Raw genomic sequence first — 18,519 nt, 5'->3', positions numbered from 1 at the left:
TACACATAGAGCATCATTAAGCACCGTGTTTGATTTATGGTTTGGGGATGTTTTTCTTATCACGGCATGGAACACCTAGTCTTCCTTCCAAGAAACAAGCAAATGAATCAGAACAAGTACCTGTTCCTGCTGATAGACCACCTTGACCCATGAATGGAGGCATGCCAAGCAGAAATTCTTATACAGGATGGGGCACCCTGTCACAGAGGTAAACCAGTGACTGAGGCTCTTGATTTTGGGGGTATTTGCAAGTTCAGCCCATGGCCTAGCAACTCACCTGACCACAACCCAATCGAGAGCATCTGGGGAAAGATCAAGTCTGGGTTACAGAACTTTGATGTCTCCTTTGTGCTGAAGTTCAAGGATGCTTTCCATCAGCAGTGGGACTCCATACCTCAAACTTATGTCCAGACTTTAGCACTCCTTCAAAATAAAAGAGGCTTGTCAGTAAAGCCAAAGGATATCCAGTAAAAGTACTAAATAAAAGTGCTTTTTTTTTTTTTCAGTTCCTTGAGCATTTTATTGTACTGAGTTTTGTTCAAGGCAGGTAAAATCCTTATTGTGCATATATCAACCATGCCTACTATATGTTCCATAGCGGTTGGGGGCAGCTTGGCTGCACACAATGTGTCCATGTTGGAAGAACTTAGCTTCTGTATTTCCAAATTGTTTTCTTTGTAAAAACCATTAGTTTTGGGTTTTGGAAAACTGACACAGCAGGGAGGTGTTCATGATGGTGTCTGTTTTGCAGGTGGTGCTGTGGAATGCTCCCAACAGTGTGCCAGATCAAGACATGTTCAAGCAGCTTATGGATGATTTCATGTACAAATATCCAAGTGAGTGGTACTTCTAACTTATAGGTATTACTAAGAAGCTGCTTTTGGTGGCTTTTCCATTATGAAGTCAGGATATGTCTAAGTGGAAGTCAGGATATGTCTAAGTAGTGTGAGGAAGATTCATCTTTATTGTGTGACATCTCTATTGAATATGCTAACATCAAATTGTATTTGATAGTTATGTTTAATCATTAACTTTATTAAGTGTTTAAGTGTTTGCAGCACAGCTTCATGTCATTTCTTTTGAATCTGGCCCATTTATCTTAGATTTGTGGTATTTGAATACTTCTTTGTATTTTATCATTCAGTTATCTAAATCACTAATATACATTAATAGTAATCTTTTAACTTAGCCTTGTTGTACTTTATTGATTACCTGTCCACACTTAGATTTGGAACCCATTGCTTGTCATTCAACCATGACAATCTAGCCAACAGCTCACTAATTAAACATATTCACCCAAACCTTGTGTAAGAGACTTTGGTAGAACACTTTATCAGATACCCAGCTGAAGTCCAGGTATTACAATAGTATTACCTACTGCATTTATCTTTATACTAGCTTTGAACCTACATTTCTTGGTTCTGACAGATGTGCACTTTCTGTTTGTGGGCAAGAGCAAAGGTTCTTTCAATGACTACATGGTGGACCCAACCAAGGACTACTTCACGAACAGTGGACAAGACATGTTTGCCTTTGCCAAGACAATCGCAAAGAGGATCAGGGAAAGTAAGAAATAAATAACTGCTCATGAGCGTGGTAAAGATAAAAGATGTATACTGTCACCATCTAATTGAGATCAGTGAGGGGAAAGTTGCCTGGCACAAGTGGTGCAAACCGTGCTGGTGCCAAACACAATAGTTGAATAAGATAAAACATTTGAAACATTTATTAGTGGCTAATTGAGTGCATGCTATATATGTTTTATGTATGTATGAATTAGGGCCAACCTTTTATATAAGCATATGCTTTTCTGATACCCATGCACTTATTTTGCTGCCCACAAGATGTGTATCCTAAAATTGCCAGGTTAATGGACATATTGTGATTGAATGCAGGTTGATTATAAGAAATTTTTATAAAGGGAAAACTGATCTGGGCTGCAGTTTGTGGTTTGTAGGTATGCAAAATATTTATATACAGGCTGAGAAACTTTTATCTGGAATTCTGAAAACCTTAAATAGAAGATTTCTATAATTTTTTCCTATTTTCATATCAGTAAAACAGGCAGTACAGTGATATACAATAATGAAATACCATAATGAATGTGATGTATGTTGTGTGGATACAGCTTTGTATGTCCTATACTGAATTGATGTGTGAAGTCATCAGTGAATTGAATTAGTCCAGAAGTGCACCTTATCCCTATCTTGTCTCCCACCACCTTCAACACTTTATTTCCCCAGTAAGCCACTAGATCCATCCTTCAAACTTTACTCTAAAGGATCTTAAACATTTAAAGCAGGCTAGCTTATCCAGTGTTAATTGAGTGATCAATATGTTTTAACTAATTTATTTATGTATATGTTTATATATTTATTATTTCTTAGTAGTATTTATTTATTTTTATATAAGAGATGATAAGATTTTTTGTCCTGGTATATAAGAATTGGCAGTACTCAAAATTTTTAATCAGTACCCCAAGCTTATCTTTGGTATATAGAGTTGAATCTGAACCTTACCCTTGGTTATCATATTTTCTTTCTATCTCATCCTTGACTGTCAGTCCTATTTATCATGTTCTTTAATGTGATCTTTTATGCTACTGATGAGCTCATGATTATCAAAGTTAGATATATAGAACAGCTGCAGTGGAGATTTTGACATTATTTTTATTGAAAATCATGGTATACAATTCAATGTGTCAAGTTTAAAATTATGTTTTTAGTTGATACTAGTTTTGATAGTTTTAGTATTAGATTGGTAATTTGGTATGGTAATTTAGTATACTGTCACCATCTAATTGAGATCAGTGAGTGGAAAGTTGCCTGGCACAAGTGGTGCAAACCGTGCTGGTGCCAAACACAAGTACAATGTGAGGGGTATCAAGAACAGTGCCAGCCAACAGAGGATGCACATAGTTTTGTAATGGCTGTCTTTACATAAGCCAGTTCCTATATGATGTTAGTTCATGATACACCTTTCTGTTTTCTTTATAATGTTAGTGTTCACTCTGTTCTACATGCTTATTACATCTCTATCGCTTGCAACAAGTGAGCTCTCACTAGTTACAAAGCATGACAGCTGCAGGGACTACATGGTGCACAGTTCAAATAGGGTCAGCTGGAGTTCCACCAGTTAGATTTTAAACTTTTGTGAAAAGATCAGAGATCCCTCTGTGTATTAATTTTTCTCTTATTGATTTTGTTATAATTTTAGATTATTTGGCCATTCCTGCATCTTTTAACTATGGTAGTCAGCATTTTTATCTCCTTCCTTTGTCTCATGGCATTTTATGCCAACAATTCCTAATCTCTGATCAACATATTCATGTTACTTTTTCTCCAAACAGTTCCAACAGTGTTCACATATCCAGCTTGTGATCCTAACAATGGTAACTTCACCAGTGTTGCTGAAAGCAGCCATGTTTACACTGGTTACGTTTCTCCAAACTACACCACCTTCATCAAAATTGCCCCAACTTATTTCCGTTTCTCTGAAAAAGTTATAGTCAAGGTGAGTATTTTCTCATATTGAGAAATATAGAAATACTTTAATATATGTGTTCTGTTCATTTTCTCTTTCTCCATTGTGTGATTGTATTTTCTAAGTCAGTCTGAAGTAGACTTCTATATCAGAATACTTTGTATTAATGTATATTACACGATAGTTACCACTTATATTGCACAGTTGGCATTAATACAAAATGTTGCATTAAACATAGTCCTCTCTTCCCTGCTGGCTAAGAGAGAAGAGTGCTGAATGCTTGTGAATGTGTATATGGAGATACCCTGTGTTGAATCCCCCTTTTTTTAAGAGGATATTAGCCTGGTGTATGTGTGTGTATTTACCTAGTTGTATTTACCTAGTTGTGGTTTACTGGAGGGGAGTAATCTCATAGTATCCCATCTCTATATCTATCCAGTTTAGTTTTAAAAGCATGGCATTATGGCATTGACAACATCTCCACTGAGTTCATTCTATTTGTTCACACTTCTGTGTGGAAACTATACTTCTTGATGTCTCTTCTACAGTAAACTTTCTTCAACTTCTTACTGTGTCCCCTTGTACTCTGTGTGCCTAAATTTATAAAACATTCTTTGTCCACGTTTTCCATACCATTATTATTCTATAGATGTTTATTAAATCTCCTTTCTCTTTTTTTCAAGGGTAGGAATTTCCAACATTCTTAATCTCTCTTCATAGGTTGACTTACTCAACTCCAGAACCATCTTAGTGGCTGCTCTTTTTGTACTCTTTCCAATTTTATAATATTCCTCCTTGTATGAGGGGGCCACACCACTGCCACATATTCCAATCTTGGTCTTATCATGGAAATCAAAAACATTTTTATCATTCATTCATCCAAATATGAGAATGCCATTCTCACTTTTTTCAACAAATTCATCATCTCCTAAGTAATTTTATCAACATGTCTGTCTGGAGTCAAATTTTCAGTAACTGTTACTCCCAAATCCACTTGTTTTGATTTCTTTAACTTCACACCATGCATTTCATAATGATAGTGTATTCTTCTTTTTACTCTTACCAAACTCCATTACTTTACATTTACTTAAATTGAATTACATTTGCCAAGATTTACTCCATCTATTTATCTTATTTAAATCATCTTGCAATCCCATACAGTCATTTAGATTTTCTACCCTTCTCATCAGTTTAGCATCATCCACAAATAAGTTCTTATAACTATGTATTTCTTCATTCATGTCATTCACATATATTACAAACATTATCGGTCCCAACATTGACCCCTGTGGGACACCACTGGTTACTTTCAGCCAAGAGGAATTTTGGTCTTGTATTACAGATAATCCTCCATCCACACCAGCAGTCTTCCTCCAGTTTTTCCATAATTTTTTATCTTCCATCCATCTTTTTCCTCCACACTATTGACTCTCCTTGATTAGAAGGACAATAAGTTCATGGAGCATGATCCTTCTAAATCCAGATTGACAATTTACCAAAACTTATTCTCTTTGTGAGTGTTCCCATTGATCTTTCCTTTATTGTTATTTCACAATAATTTAGTGGGTTTCACTTATTTCCTCTTTTGAATATTGGTTAAAGTGGAGAATACCTTCTTCACTTTAACACATTACTTAGTCATAATGATCACTCCACCTCCTCCCTTGTCACTTCTATTTTTCATCCATAAATCATATTTATCATCACCAATGTTGGGAGGTCCCCATTCATTTTTCCATTTTGTCTCATAATACAACATCATCTGGTGTGATTCTGTTTAATAACTCATTTAATTCCATTTTTGTTGACATTAATCCACTTACATTAGTATAACATACTATACTTACTGTTTGATGTAGCATTTCTTTATTCTCATATCTCTTATTCTCCAGGAAAACTTCTTCGCCTCCATTCGTTGTTCATTTTTTCGTCTAGCCTCATTTAATAGCTCCTTTTGCTTCAACCTTTCAATCTCATCCATATCCCTGTTTATCCATACATTGTTATATTCTTCATCTCCAGACAACCTCCAAGACCCATTAATTATCTCTTCTACTTGTACCTGTGTTATTCTTATGGTTCTCATTTTTTCTTCTTCATATCTCCCAATTCTGTGGAACTCTTCCACTTGCTTTACTACCTGACTGTCTTCACCCATCACTTTCTTCAGTAACTTATTCAACGGGTTCTTTTTCTTTTCTTCTCTTTGAATTTTGCTTACTATTTTCTCTTTCTTTAAACCAAATACAATTACTTGTTTGCATTTTTCTTGTGTCTCTCACTAACTTTTCTCTTCTTTAATAACATTTACCACTTTCTGTCTCAAGTTTCTCATTTTTTTGTTCTATTATTTTCTTTAGTGATTCTTCTTCAAATTTACATTCATTTAACCACTTTGCCTCATTTCCACATCCTTTACACTTGCCTTCATTTCCTCATTTCCTTCCTGAACAGTTTCTACCTTTTCTTTATTTGTTTCTTCAGACAGTTATTTTCCACCTTTAACTTCTTATTTTTATCTTCCATCTCAATCAACTTTGTTGTAATAGTCACCAACTCCTTACCTGTCTCCTTCTAGTGTGCCTCCAATGTCTTTATTCTCTCTAATAACTTGTCCATCATTTCTTCCATATACAAAATTTTTCTACACTGCAATCTATAATTCAGTTCTCTTTCCTCTCCAGTAAAACCCTCAAAGGATCCCCTTTCCTTTGGGGTGCTGCCCTCTGCCATGTTTGCCCAAAATGTAAACAATCAACCAAACTTTCCTAAAGACAGGATAACTGTACTCATGGTGCTGTTTCTCCCCCCCCCCTATTTACCACCCAGGTATTCCAGGGTCTTCATGACATATCTTGTTCCACCATGAGCGATCTGTGTCATTCCATCCTTCTATATGCAGAGCACTAGAAAACATGTCCTATCAGCTCTGCTGCCGCTGTGTGTGTGTGTGTGTGTGTGTGTGTGTGTGTGTGTGTGTGTGTGTGTGTGTGTGTGTGTGTGTGTGTTAACCTAGTTGTATTGTTCAGGGCACGAGCCAAAGCTCATTTTGTCCCATCTCCATAACCATATTTTTCCTGTTTCTTTTTAAACATGTGTACACTTTTTGCCACAACCACCTCTTTCTTCAAATCATTCCATGTTTCAATAGTTCTATATGGGAAGCTGTATTTCTTGATGTCACTCAAACATCCATTCTTTCTTTTATTTTCTTCCCATGCCCCCTTGTCTGTCTCTTTCCTTCCTCCATCTGTGGTACCAAGTCATTCCTGTCTATTTTTCCTCTATTATTTACAAATTTGTACATAGTTATCAGGTCTCCTCTTTCTCTTCTCTCTTGTAGTGTTGGCAATCCAATCTCTTCAAGTCATTTTTTCATAGCTTAAGTATTTAAATTCTGGTACCATCTTTGTCACTATCCTCTGTATTCTTTACAGTTTCTATATATCTTTTCTTCTATGTGGAGCCCAAATTGTTGCTGTGTATTCCAGTTTAGGATGTGTCATGGTTGTTATAATTTTCTTCATCATTTTCTTATCTAAATAATTAACAAGCTGTATGTAGAGCTCAATATTCCATTTAAGTGCCTTTCAGGTAATAGTGTGTCCAGAATCATTACGCCCAAATATTCTTCTTCGTTACTTTTAATTATTATTTCTCCTTCCATTTTGTAATTCCATGAAGGTCTCTTTTTTACTTTTTCCTATTTTCAACACGTGGCATTTTCTGGCATTGAATTTTGGTTTCCATCTTTGACACTATGCATGTATCTTGTCAATATCCTTTTGTAACTCCTTGCAGTCATTTTCATTCTTTATTTTTTTCATTATTTTTGCATCATCAGCAAAAAGGTTTACAAAACTATTTAAATCCTCTGTCATATCATTTACATATATTTGAAACATAATAGGTGCTAACACAGATCCTTGCAGTACTCCACTTGTCACTCTGCGCCAACTTGAATTAGTGTCTGATTACTGTTCTCATTTCCCTCTCTTGTAAATAATCCTCCATCCATCTCAATGTTGCTGTCTTTAGTCCTCCTCCATTCTCTAGCTTCCACTTAAGGCTTTTGTGGGGAACTTTATCAAATGCTTGTTTGAGATCCAGGTATACTGCATCAACTCATCCATCCCTCTCTTGCACTCCATCTAGTACTCTAATATAAAAGCTCAGTAGATTTTTGGCAAAATCAGAATTGCTTTTCTGTAATTATCTTTTCATCTTCTAAATACTGCACCCATCTTTCTTTCACAGAGGTTGCTTACAATACTCATTAGTGACACTGGTCTGTAATTAATGGTTCCATTTTATGTCCCCATTTGTATATTGGGACTATGTTAGCTCTTTTCCATTTTCTTGGTACTTTTCCTTCTCTCAGCTAGGTGTTAATTATATCCTCCATTTGTTCTCTGCATTCTTTTAATATTCATCCATTTATTTGATCTTGTCCTGTAACTTTTCTAACATCAAGCTCTTCCAGCAGTTTCTTGATTTCTTGTCTTTACATGTATCACCTCTATTCCCTTATTCCCATGTTCTGTGATACCACTTTCAGTGCCACAAAATCAGTTACCTTTGTAAACACAGACAGAAAACTCTCTTTCATTAATTCACTCATCTCCTCAATAGTTTCATAAATTCTTCTTTCTCTTTTTAACTTGTTTATGTCATCCCTGTGTTTCATTTTTCCATTCATGTGTCTGTAAAAGAATTTGGGTTCTTCCTTGCATTTTCTTACTATGTCACTTTCAAAGTTTCTTTCTTCTCTTCTTATTATACCATATTCAATCCTTGCCTTTCTGTATTCTACCCTAGTATTTGTGTTCAGTTTCCTCATAATTTTCCTCCATACCCTGTCCTTTTTCTTTTTTGCTTCTACACACCTGGCATTATACCACTCATGCTTCCCAATTTTCACTTTATAACTTGGTACAAACTGTTGCACTCCCTCTCTATACTTGCTCAAAACTATCTCATATTTTTCTTGCATTACTTTACCTTTAAATAGCTCTTTCCAGTTAGTTTTTCCATAAAATTTATTAAGCTCTGCAAAGTTTGCTTTAGCTTAGTTCTGTCTCCCATTTCTAAATTTTTTTTTCTCATCCCCCCTGGTGCTAACTCTGTACAAGGGTCTTATCTGTCCATGTATGGAGTATGCTTCACATGTCTGGGGGCATTCCACTCATACCACTCTTTTAGACAGGATGGAATCAAAAGCTTTTTTGTCTCATTAACTGCTTTCCTCTAACTGACTGTCTTCAACTTTTTTTCTCATCTCTGCAGTGTTGCATCTTCTACTGCTATTATCATGCTAACTGCTCTTCTGATCTTGCTAACTGCATGCCTCCTCTCCTCCCATGGCCTTGCTGCACAAGACTTTCTTCTTTCTCTCACCCCTATTCTGTCCATCTTTCTAATGCAAGAGTTAACTATTATTCTCAGTCATTCATCCCTTTCTCTGGCAAACTTTGGAACTCCCTGCCTGCTTCTGTATTTCCACCTTCCTATGACTTGAATTCCTTCAAGAGGGAGGTTTCAAGACACTTATCCTTCAATTTTTGACTACCGCTTTGGACCCTATTCAAGGGCCAACATCTCAATAGGCGCTCTCTCTCTCTCTCTCTCTCTCTCTCTCTCTCTCTCTCTCTCTCTCTCTCTCTCTCTCTCTCTCTCTCTCTCTCTCTCTCTCTCTCTCTCTCTCTCTCTCTCTCTCTCTCTCTCTCTCTCTCTCTCTCTCTCTCTCTCTCTCTCTCTCTCTCTCTCTCTCTCTCTCTCTCTCTCTCTCTCTCTCTCTCTCTCTCTCTCTCTCTCTCTCTCTCTCTCTCTCTCTCTCTCTCTCTCTCTCTCTCTCTCTCTCTCTCTCTCAGCCGATGTCCCTCTTACATTAAAAAAAAAAGTTCATTCCTGTGCAACACTGTTTCCCTCTAATACCATTTCTATTGTCACATGATCAATTCTTCCTGTTGAACTTAGACAGTGTATACTTGGTCTACTTTCTGGGTTTTTTTTTGTAAACATTAAGTCCAACTGTGATGGTTCCTCTCCTCTGCATCTTGTAGGTTCATTCACCCACTGTCTCATTGTATTCACCATTATGGTATGCATAAGTTTTTGATCAATGACCCAACATTTTCTTTCACTTCCATTTCCTTCCAGTTAATTTCTTTAGTGTTGAAGTCCCCTACTAAGAGTACTTTGTTACTTTTCCTTGTCATTTCCTCTATGCTATTTCTTGTTTCTAGTTGCATAGTTTTATATCTATTGGTCTCCGATACATTAGTTTTTGGTGGTACGTATGTCACAGTGATTTTCCTTTTTTCACTTCCATAGATCTTAATCCCACCTCTCAAAGTTTCCACCATTCCATCACCATATTCCACTTCCTCAACAATGTCCTCTTTTACCAATATCATTACTCCCCCTCCTCCTTTTCCTTTCCTGTCTCTCTTTCATGTGCAATAACCTTCCTTTGCAAATCTCATCTTTATTTCCTCCTTTTAATTTGGTTTCTGTTAAGCATACCACATCTGGTTTATTGTTCTTTAGGTAGTCTTTAAATTCCAATAGGCTCGACACCAAACCATCTATGTTTGTATACATAATTCTTAAGCTTCCACTTGGTGGTCGGTCTTTCATGGCATCTTTGTACCACCATTTCCTCACTTTCATGTCCACAACTTTCCAAATAAATCTCCTTACTTGTTCCTGTATTCTCTTGTCAACTCTCAGCTCTTTCAGTTTACTTCTCTCTTCTTTGTTCATGTCTCTTTTTATCCATACTCCTCTCATTCCTTCTACTTTTGCCAGTTTTCCTGTTCTTTGTAACACGTTCCACTGCTGTTTGTGACATAATCTTATTTTCATTGGTCTTGTTCCATTTTCATTGTACTTTCCAATCCTATAAACCTCTTCAATTTGTTCAACTATCTTCTCTCTTTCCCCCGCCACTTCTGCTATGATTTCCTTAGCCTTTTTCACCTCTTCTTTCTCCCTAGCTATTGTGTGTGTGTGTGTGTGTGTGTGTGTAAAATGTTGTATGTATGTATTACAATTATCATCCTTATCATTTTAACTAACTTCCTTATTTTCTTTTTGGGGTTGAATGGTCATGTTTGGAACAAAAAGTTTCCTTTCTCAGATGCATTTCTCCAGAAAGAAATACGTCTGACTCTGGGGTGACCTTTCCCTAGGAAGGCTACTGACTGAGGTTATTGAGGTCATCCTCCTCAAGATTAACTGCACCAATTGCTGCTATTCCATTGTGTGGTAGATCTCATGGTGGGCAGTGGGGTTGCAACTTCCCCATGCACAGTATATTTATGAGGTCTTGCGTATAGCTACATACATAGGTCACATTTCACTCTTCTTACACATTCGTTATGTTTTTAAGATAGAAAAAAAATTAGTAATTATTGTTAGACTTATATTCTTTTGATTCCTGAATAATCTTACACATGCCAGGCCTTTTACCACTATTTACATAATAGTGAGTGTGTGCATAAAGTAAAAAAAAATATCTAAACTACAAATGTTAAAGTTGATATGGCCCAGTGATAATTCAGTGTATTTATAGGGAAGGATATTAATTTCTATGATGACATTACACAGAATAGCAGACATTAACTACAGATTAATGTTTACATTGTCCATTCCTTACTTTGCAGGTGACTGAGGGTGATGTCGCCATATGTGGCAGCAGGACCAGCATGAATGTGGATGACAATGTGGATGACAGACTGTGTGATCCCAACAACAACTTGGAGTGGTGGTTCTTGTGTGGCCGTTGGATTGGGAATTGCGACCCAATATATCTTGCAGTCTCTGGCAGCAGTGCACGATCCAATATCTATTGCCAAGGTAAAGAAGAAATTATGGCAGAGTAAATTTAGGAAACTATAACTTGAAAATGGTATTATATATAACATCTACAAATGATGGTGCTATCTATCCATATCTAAATCTGAGTAATATGAGAGCTATGAGAACTAACCGAAGATCATGGCCATGACGAAAGTCCTCATTTATTATAGTCTTTGTATTGGATCCTTACATCCTCTGATCTCTCATTCCCTTCTCACTCATGTATTCCAGCACTCACTACCCATTTCATACACCACAGTTGCCATACTCAGTGTTCTTTGTCATTTCACTGTATCTCATCTGTTATTTTATTTATTTATTTTTATTTTTATTTATTTTTTTTTCACTCCATTTTGATACCATAAACAGGCAGCTCAGGTCATCTGCCTGGATCTTTGAACACTACTTTTATTCATTCCACACTCAAATCTCACTTGCATAAGTCAGTATTGGTAGAATTATTAATTCACAGAGAGATTGCAAGAACAAGAGTAAATGGAGGAGACATGTTGCATCCATTCTCATGGAACAGTTTCTAAGAATAGGCATCAAAGAAATATATGATAAGATAGTAGTCTCCACAATGCAAGTGTGGATCTGCTATGAGTAGTTTCAAAGAAGACTATTGCATGAAAAACATCATATGTAGTGCAGGAATTCTTTATTCTTTCTATTTGTGGCAGCTCAGGGAATTTGTTGCTAACTGCTGCAAAGATTTATGGTAGTCATAGTTGTTTGTAGTTACATTAAGTAATGCAGTTACTCAGGATTGCAGTCACAATCATCACTTTTATATTCCTAGTGAAAAACGTTAGAAATTCAGTGAAACAATAGGTGTGGAGGCATGAGTACTGATGGATGTAGTACTTATCAGTTTGAGAGATATATGAAGAGAACACCTTACATCAGTTCTTTGTATAACAAAATCTTTTTTCAGCAAATTTAGGCTGTATATTTCTGGATCTTTTACTAATCTATAAGTCTTGGTTGAAAGGCATAGTGCTACATGCAGCCAGCTGTCCTGTATGCTAGGCTCTTTGTTTTCTCAGAATTAAAATACAGGATATAATTTGTTATGGTTCTATAGTGATAAAGAGTGGGCATGGAAACTCAGTGTGAGTCAGATCGTACACCTGCTCTTTTATAGTCAGCCAGCTCTGAGACCACAGTGGTTGCCAACAAGCTCTTCGAGTTACCAGAACCAGAAATTAAAATCCCTATAATTATAGAGTTTGCTATACAATATTCTATACTATAAAATTTGTGCTTTTTAGTCTGGATGTACATATATACTGGCCAAGATTAGATGTCCATATATATACTTTTTGTTACTTTGTTCACACCTAATTGTACACAAATATTCCCTCACATCATAGCCTCTTAGCTTTTAGGAAGGAAGAGTAACAGCCCTCACTGGTTCAGTTGCACAACATCCATGAGTCTTTCCACAGAAAGCTGAAGTGTTTTATCTGTGCTGTACCATTAAAGGATACTTTTTTCCCCCTGTCAAGGCCTCATTTCCATTCACCGTTCATGCGCTCACAGCTGCTCTTTCTATTACCATTCCTTGATATGCAAATAGTTTTCTTGCATTTAATGAATCCATCATATTCTTTGTTTATCCCATCCACGATCAGCTCCTTAGCATTACACCTGTTGCATCTTATCCAGTTATTGTCTTAACCAATTCCCCTTCTTTCATTCCCTCCATGTGCTCAACTCATTTTTCACATCAGACCCAGTAATCTTCTTTGATCTTTACTTACTCATATTCATTCCACATCCAAACCTCACTTGCACAAGTCATCATAGATAAAATTATTCATTCACAGCTAGAGAGATTGTAAGGATGGAAGTAAATGGAGACTTGTGTTGTAGCCATCCTCAAATTATTCATTCACAGATTGAGAGATTGTAAGGACAGAAATAAATGGAGTCTTACATTGCAGCCATCGTCATGGTTAAGTTTCTAAGAATAGGCTTAAAAAAGAAAAAAAAAAAAAAAAAAAAAATATATATATATATATATATATATATATATATATATATATATATATATATATATATATATATATATATATATATATATATATATATATATATATATATATATATATATATATAAGATGAACCTAAAATTATGCCAATGTGTATAAGACAAACAAAAAACAAAGCACTGGGATACTCGAAAATAAATAAAACTGTATTAGAAAAATGTCCAGACAATGCCATCGAAATGTTAACCAATATATACAATGCCTCTTTTACTGCAGGATACTTCCCCAATATATTTAAAAAAGCGGTAATAAAATTCATCCCAAAAGAAAATAAATCAACTAAAAATCCCATCAACTACAGACCTATCTCACTTTTAGAAGTGCCAGGCAAATTATTTGAGAAAATCATTCAAGGAAGATTGAACTCATTCCTTATCGAAAATAATGTTTTGAAAGACAGGCAACATGGTTTCCGCCCACAAAAAGGTACAACTACAGCAATAGCCACAACTTATGAAACCATATCCAACGCACTGAGCAATAAACAACAAATCACACTAATACTAAGAGATGTCACCAAAGCCTTTGACAAGGTGTGGCACGAGGGCCTAAAATATAAAATATTACAAGCCAATCTACCATCATCTCTAGAAAAATACTTTGTACCTTTTTAGATAACAGAGTAGCCACCATTTATATGGGCAATAAAACCAGTAGCTGTATAAATTTATTGAGCGGAGTACCACAAGGCAGTGTGCTATCACCTACATTATATAGATTATACACTAATGATTTACCTGCAGCTGGACCATCTTGCCTTGACACTATATATGCAGACGATGTAACACAGGTCATTATCACAAACAGTAATTAAAATTCATGATGAAATACAAAGCTGAAAGAGAAATAAACAGAATTAATTGTTATGAAAAAATGTGGAAGATTAAAACTAGTGAGGAAAAATTTAAAATTATCCCAATAGCACAAATTAAATCAGAAAAGCTTACAATAAATAACAAAATTATAGAGCCAAACAATGATGGAAAACTACTGGGATTTAAAATACACCGGAGGGGAATTACAACTCACATAACAGAGAATACACAGAGGAACAGCAGCTTTAAGTAAACTATACAGGTTTAAAAATTTAACTCCCCACATTAAAACCACACTTATAAAAACGCTATTAATACCTATCCTAAAATATCCACCAATACCAATAAACGCTACTACAAATAGTCAGAAACTAAAATTGCAGAGTTTTAAATAGAGCCCTGCAATTTATTAACTGGAGTGACAATGATAGGACATCAAACATTGAACAATTACATTTGAAATATAAGGTCATTCCTATTAACATATCCATTCACTATAAAGCACAAAACATATGGGAAACAATAAAACACAATAATGAAGATATGTACAACAGCTTAATACACGAAAGGAATAATGACTTCAATCACAATTGGTTCCCTAGTTCAATAATTGCTGCAAACCAACAGTCACCTACTCCAATATATACACATTAAATCATAAAACATATATTCAGTCTGTTGATAACTGCGGGTTCCCCTCTCCTTCAGGCCCATGCTCTGAAGCGCTGGTAATAACAAAAAAGTAAATACATAAAAAATAAGCAATGTGGTTAAGCCCACATACTATCTACCTCCTACTTTCCTTCACACTTCTCTTCCCACCCACTTTCCCTCATCAATACATCTTCCTTTCCCCACACTTTCCTATCCTATTCACTATTCACTATTATGCCAATGTATTAGCTACCTACATAGAGTGGCATAATGATAGGAGCTTCTGAGCTCAAGTAAAACCCAATCAGCTGTTGTCTTACCAGTGTTCAGTTCTGCATGCTGTCCCACTTGTCCCACACTGCTGCCCCCTTTGAGTCTCCTGTGTTGTCAATATGGGCAAGAAAATGGATCTGATCTAAGTGCACAGACCACTGCCCAGATCATTGTCTTAAAGGATTCCAGTCTACAAAGGTAGTCTCTGAACAGATCAGCATGTGTCTAAGGAGTGTCTGGCACTGGGTAGCTAAGCTTCACCAGGAATGGAACCACACAGACTTTACTCACAAGAAGAGGCCTGACAAGGCCAAGAAGACAGATACTCACTTGCAGACTATTGTAAAGCATGAATTGGAATCTAACTCATATGTGACAGCAAAGAAAATAAAAGAAAACAACCCATACATATTTAGTGAGTGCTCTGTGAGAACTGTTTAATAGATGTATCACAGAATGGGGTCCACCAGCCCCTTGAAGAAGCCTGTTTTGAACCTTTGGTAGGAGGTGGATAGAGTTACTTTTGGAAAAAATATATATATTGTGGGATACTAATCCGATCCCATCAGGTTTGGTCAGCTAAGATGATGATACAGCAGTGATACAGCCATGCTCTTTGTCTATGCAGCAGAATTTACTGGATATTTTGGCAACTGATCTTTGTGCCATGTGATCCACTAAAGATCAGTCTTCTTTCCTTAAGGGCCCAGAGACAACAAATTATGGGATGCTTTTAAGTAAATAACTCTAGATACCACATCTTATACATCCGCCCATAAAGGGGTATGTCAGCCTGGTATACTGATGGATGTATATACTTACATCTACTTGCTTTAGTGTCACTTAAATTCATCTATCATCATAGTCAAAAGCTCCTTTCTTGATTTTCCTAATTTTAGCAGCCTTATCTTCATCAAATCTCATCCAAGAAAATAGGAAAATTTAAGTTGCAAGAAGCCATTAGGCTTTACACATGGTAGTCCATGTATGTAACATACATACCTGTTTTCCACCTGTCCTCTTCATGAATGAATTTGCCAGATCTTTTTAAAATGACTCAGCACTAATAAACCTGATTGTACTCCATTCATTTATGAATGTATCTGAGACCCTTTTTTTTATCATCCCTTCTCCCTTTCATCACATTCTCATCTCAACATCCCTCCTTCATACCACGTCACCCACAGTTTCTCCTTCTTTACAGATGCAGAGTGTCAGTATCCCAACCAGATCAAGTTCCAGATTCAGCATGAGGGCATGACATGTGGGGCATGGTCTGCTCCTCCCTCCCTCCTCCTGTTAGCTGTGGCTGTCCTCACCATGTTCCTTCAGCCGAAGCTCTGAACAACAGTACACCTCCATCACTCTTCTCCCCCTTCTCAAATTTTCCTCTGAATTTTTGTAAACTTAGGAAATTTTGAGTGTTTTGTTTCAGCTGCCTTAATTTTTCACCTGAAATTATATTTTTTCACTTGCATTATTATTATTGCTTTTTACCACCAGTCATCTGTTGACTATCTTAATTTTTCTTTAATTTTAATTGAATTCATTTTTTTAAATAATAATTCTAAACTTTCCAAGAATGTGATTCTAGAAACAATATCAATAATTATAGATTTTCCTTTAGCAAAGTTTATTCCCACTAGAGGTTTCCAAAACTTTAAAAATCTTTCTAGTGTAGTGATAAGATTGGCATCTATTTCTTAATGTATCATGAATTATTCCTTAGTATTATTTATATATTTATAAAAAAAACTCAGATTTGAGACAAAAACATGTTTAGAAAAATTAAGTATGTAATTATGACAAAGGTTTTTATGTTTGGTGTGTGTGTGTGTGTGTGTGTGTGTGTGTGTGTGTGTGTGTGTGTGTGTGTGTGTGTGTGTTTCCCGTGATTAATTTTAAGATCAGTCAGCAGTTTAGAGTTTGTAACAATATACAAGTATCATAGATATTCACTTATGAATAATAGTCTTTGTATAGTGAAAACATATATTTTATGTATTTAATTAATTATTTGTAAATTTTTAAAGTTTATTCTAGTAGACTGTCCAAGAAGAGGACAGTTTATGTAAATATAACAAACTATTTTTATCAAATTTTGTGATGGTGTGTGTGTTCGTATGTGAATATTTTATCTTCATTTTCATTTCATAAGTGAATTATCTATAAAATAATTTAATGTCAGCCAAAAAGTATGTTCATCTCTAAACTAAAATTTTTTCCCAATTTTCCCAATTTTACCGTGTGTTATACTGCTCAGAGCAGCTCTTTTATATATCACATCAGATACACCAAGTTATCATCATAACAGATGTGGTGGCTGAAGATAGTTTATCACTGATGTCAGAACCATTCAGGGTTGTCACTGTGGCAGCAACAAACACAGTACTTAGACCACTAAGTTTTATACAACTAGGTAAATAAAAAAAAATGAAACCACATTATAATGACTGATATTGATTCTGAGCCTGTTTCAAATATTACTATTATGGGTATAGTGAATATTTACCCTTATGCCCACATTTTTTATTTCTTTAAGCTATCATTCATCAGGTTTTCATGTGTTTGTCTCATGGTGTAGGGTCTTTGTTGAACTACCACAATTATCATGAAAGCATGCTTGAAAGCACCATTATCTTGCACTAGAGTTTCTTTTAGTCAAGACTAACCACTGAAATATTTGAGAATGCTGACCTTACCATACAAACATGATGTTAAAAACTATATTTACTTCCTTCTGCGGTTGAAAAGATAAAGGGATCGTAATTTTGATACTCCTTTAACATCAAGAAGCAGGAAGGCATTTTTATCAATTCTACAGATGGAAAAAAAGCAAATTTGGCTTCCTATTGCCACAAAACAGTCATATTATATGTATGTATATGTGTCTGTGTGTATAATATATATATATATATATATATATATATATATATATATATATATATATATATATATATATATATATATATATATATATATATATATATATATATTATATATATATATATATATATATATATAAGCTGCTAAAAAATATGTATAACTTACTAATTGCTTCTTTATGCTGTAAAGGTCTTCTTGATAGCTTGTTTTGCAGGGAAATTTGAAGAATGGTCCTATTGTTATCAGATCAAAAAAAATAAATATGATTTGTGGCCAGGGAAGTGAGTTTTAAGCATCAGTTTTAGTTGTTATGGGCATTTAAGCTATTCGATTAGAAAACAACTAGGACAGTTGCTTAAAACTCACTTCCCTGACTACAAATTCATATTCTTTTTCAAATTCATTAACAACAGGATCATTCTTCAAATACAAAAAGTCATTCCCGCTAATGCAATTAATTTGTTTGATCTGTAAAGTTTGATATATTG

At 35.3% G+C, this 18,519-nt stretch overlaps 1 protein-coding gene across 6 annotated transcripts in view; it reads left to right on the top strand.

The window, feature by feature from the left end:
• The window catches only part of LOC135089195 (uncharacterized), a 90,207-nt gene extending 72,618 nt beyond the window's left edge, over positions 1-17,589 (top strand). For all 6 annotated transcript variants that reach the window (XM_063984524.1, XM_063984521.1, XM_063984522.1 and 3 more), the window contains 5 exons: positions 752-836; positions 1,429-1,566; positions 3,350-3,513; positions 11,151-11,343; positions 16,350-17,589. In XM_063984524.1, the coding sequence (XP_063840594.1) occupies positions 752-836; positions 1,429-1,566; positions 3,350-3,513; positions 11,151-11,343; positions 16,350-16,489 (720 nt within the window). In that variant the 3' untranslated portion in view covers positions 16,490-17,589. The remainder of the gene's footprint in view (positions 1-751; positions 837-1,428; positions 1,567-3,349; positions 3,514-11,150; positions 11,344-16,349) is intronic.
• Positions 17,590-18,519: the final 930 nt, after the last annotated feature.

The sequence above is a fragment of the Scylla paramamosain genome, chromosome 32, assembly GCF_035594125.1.
Source record: "Scylla paramamosain isolate STU-SP2022 chromosome 32, ASM3559412v1, whole genome shotgun sequence".
Classification (NCBI taxonomy): domain Eukaryota; kingdom Metazoa; phylum Arthropoda; class Malacostraca; order Decapoda; family Portunidae; genus Scylla; species Scylla paramamosain.
This window is presented reverse-complemented; position numbering and strand designations above follow the sequence as displayed.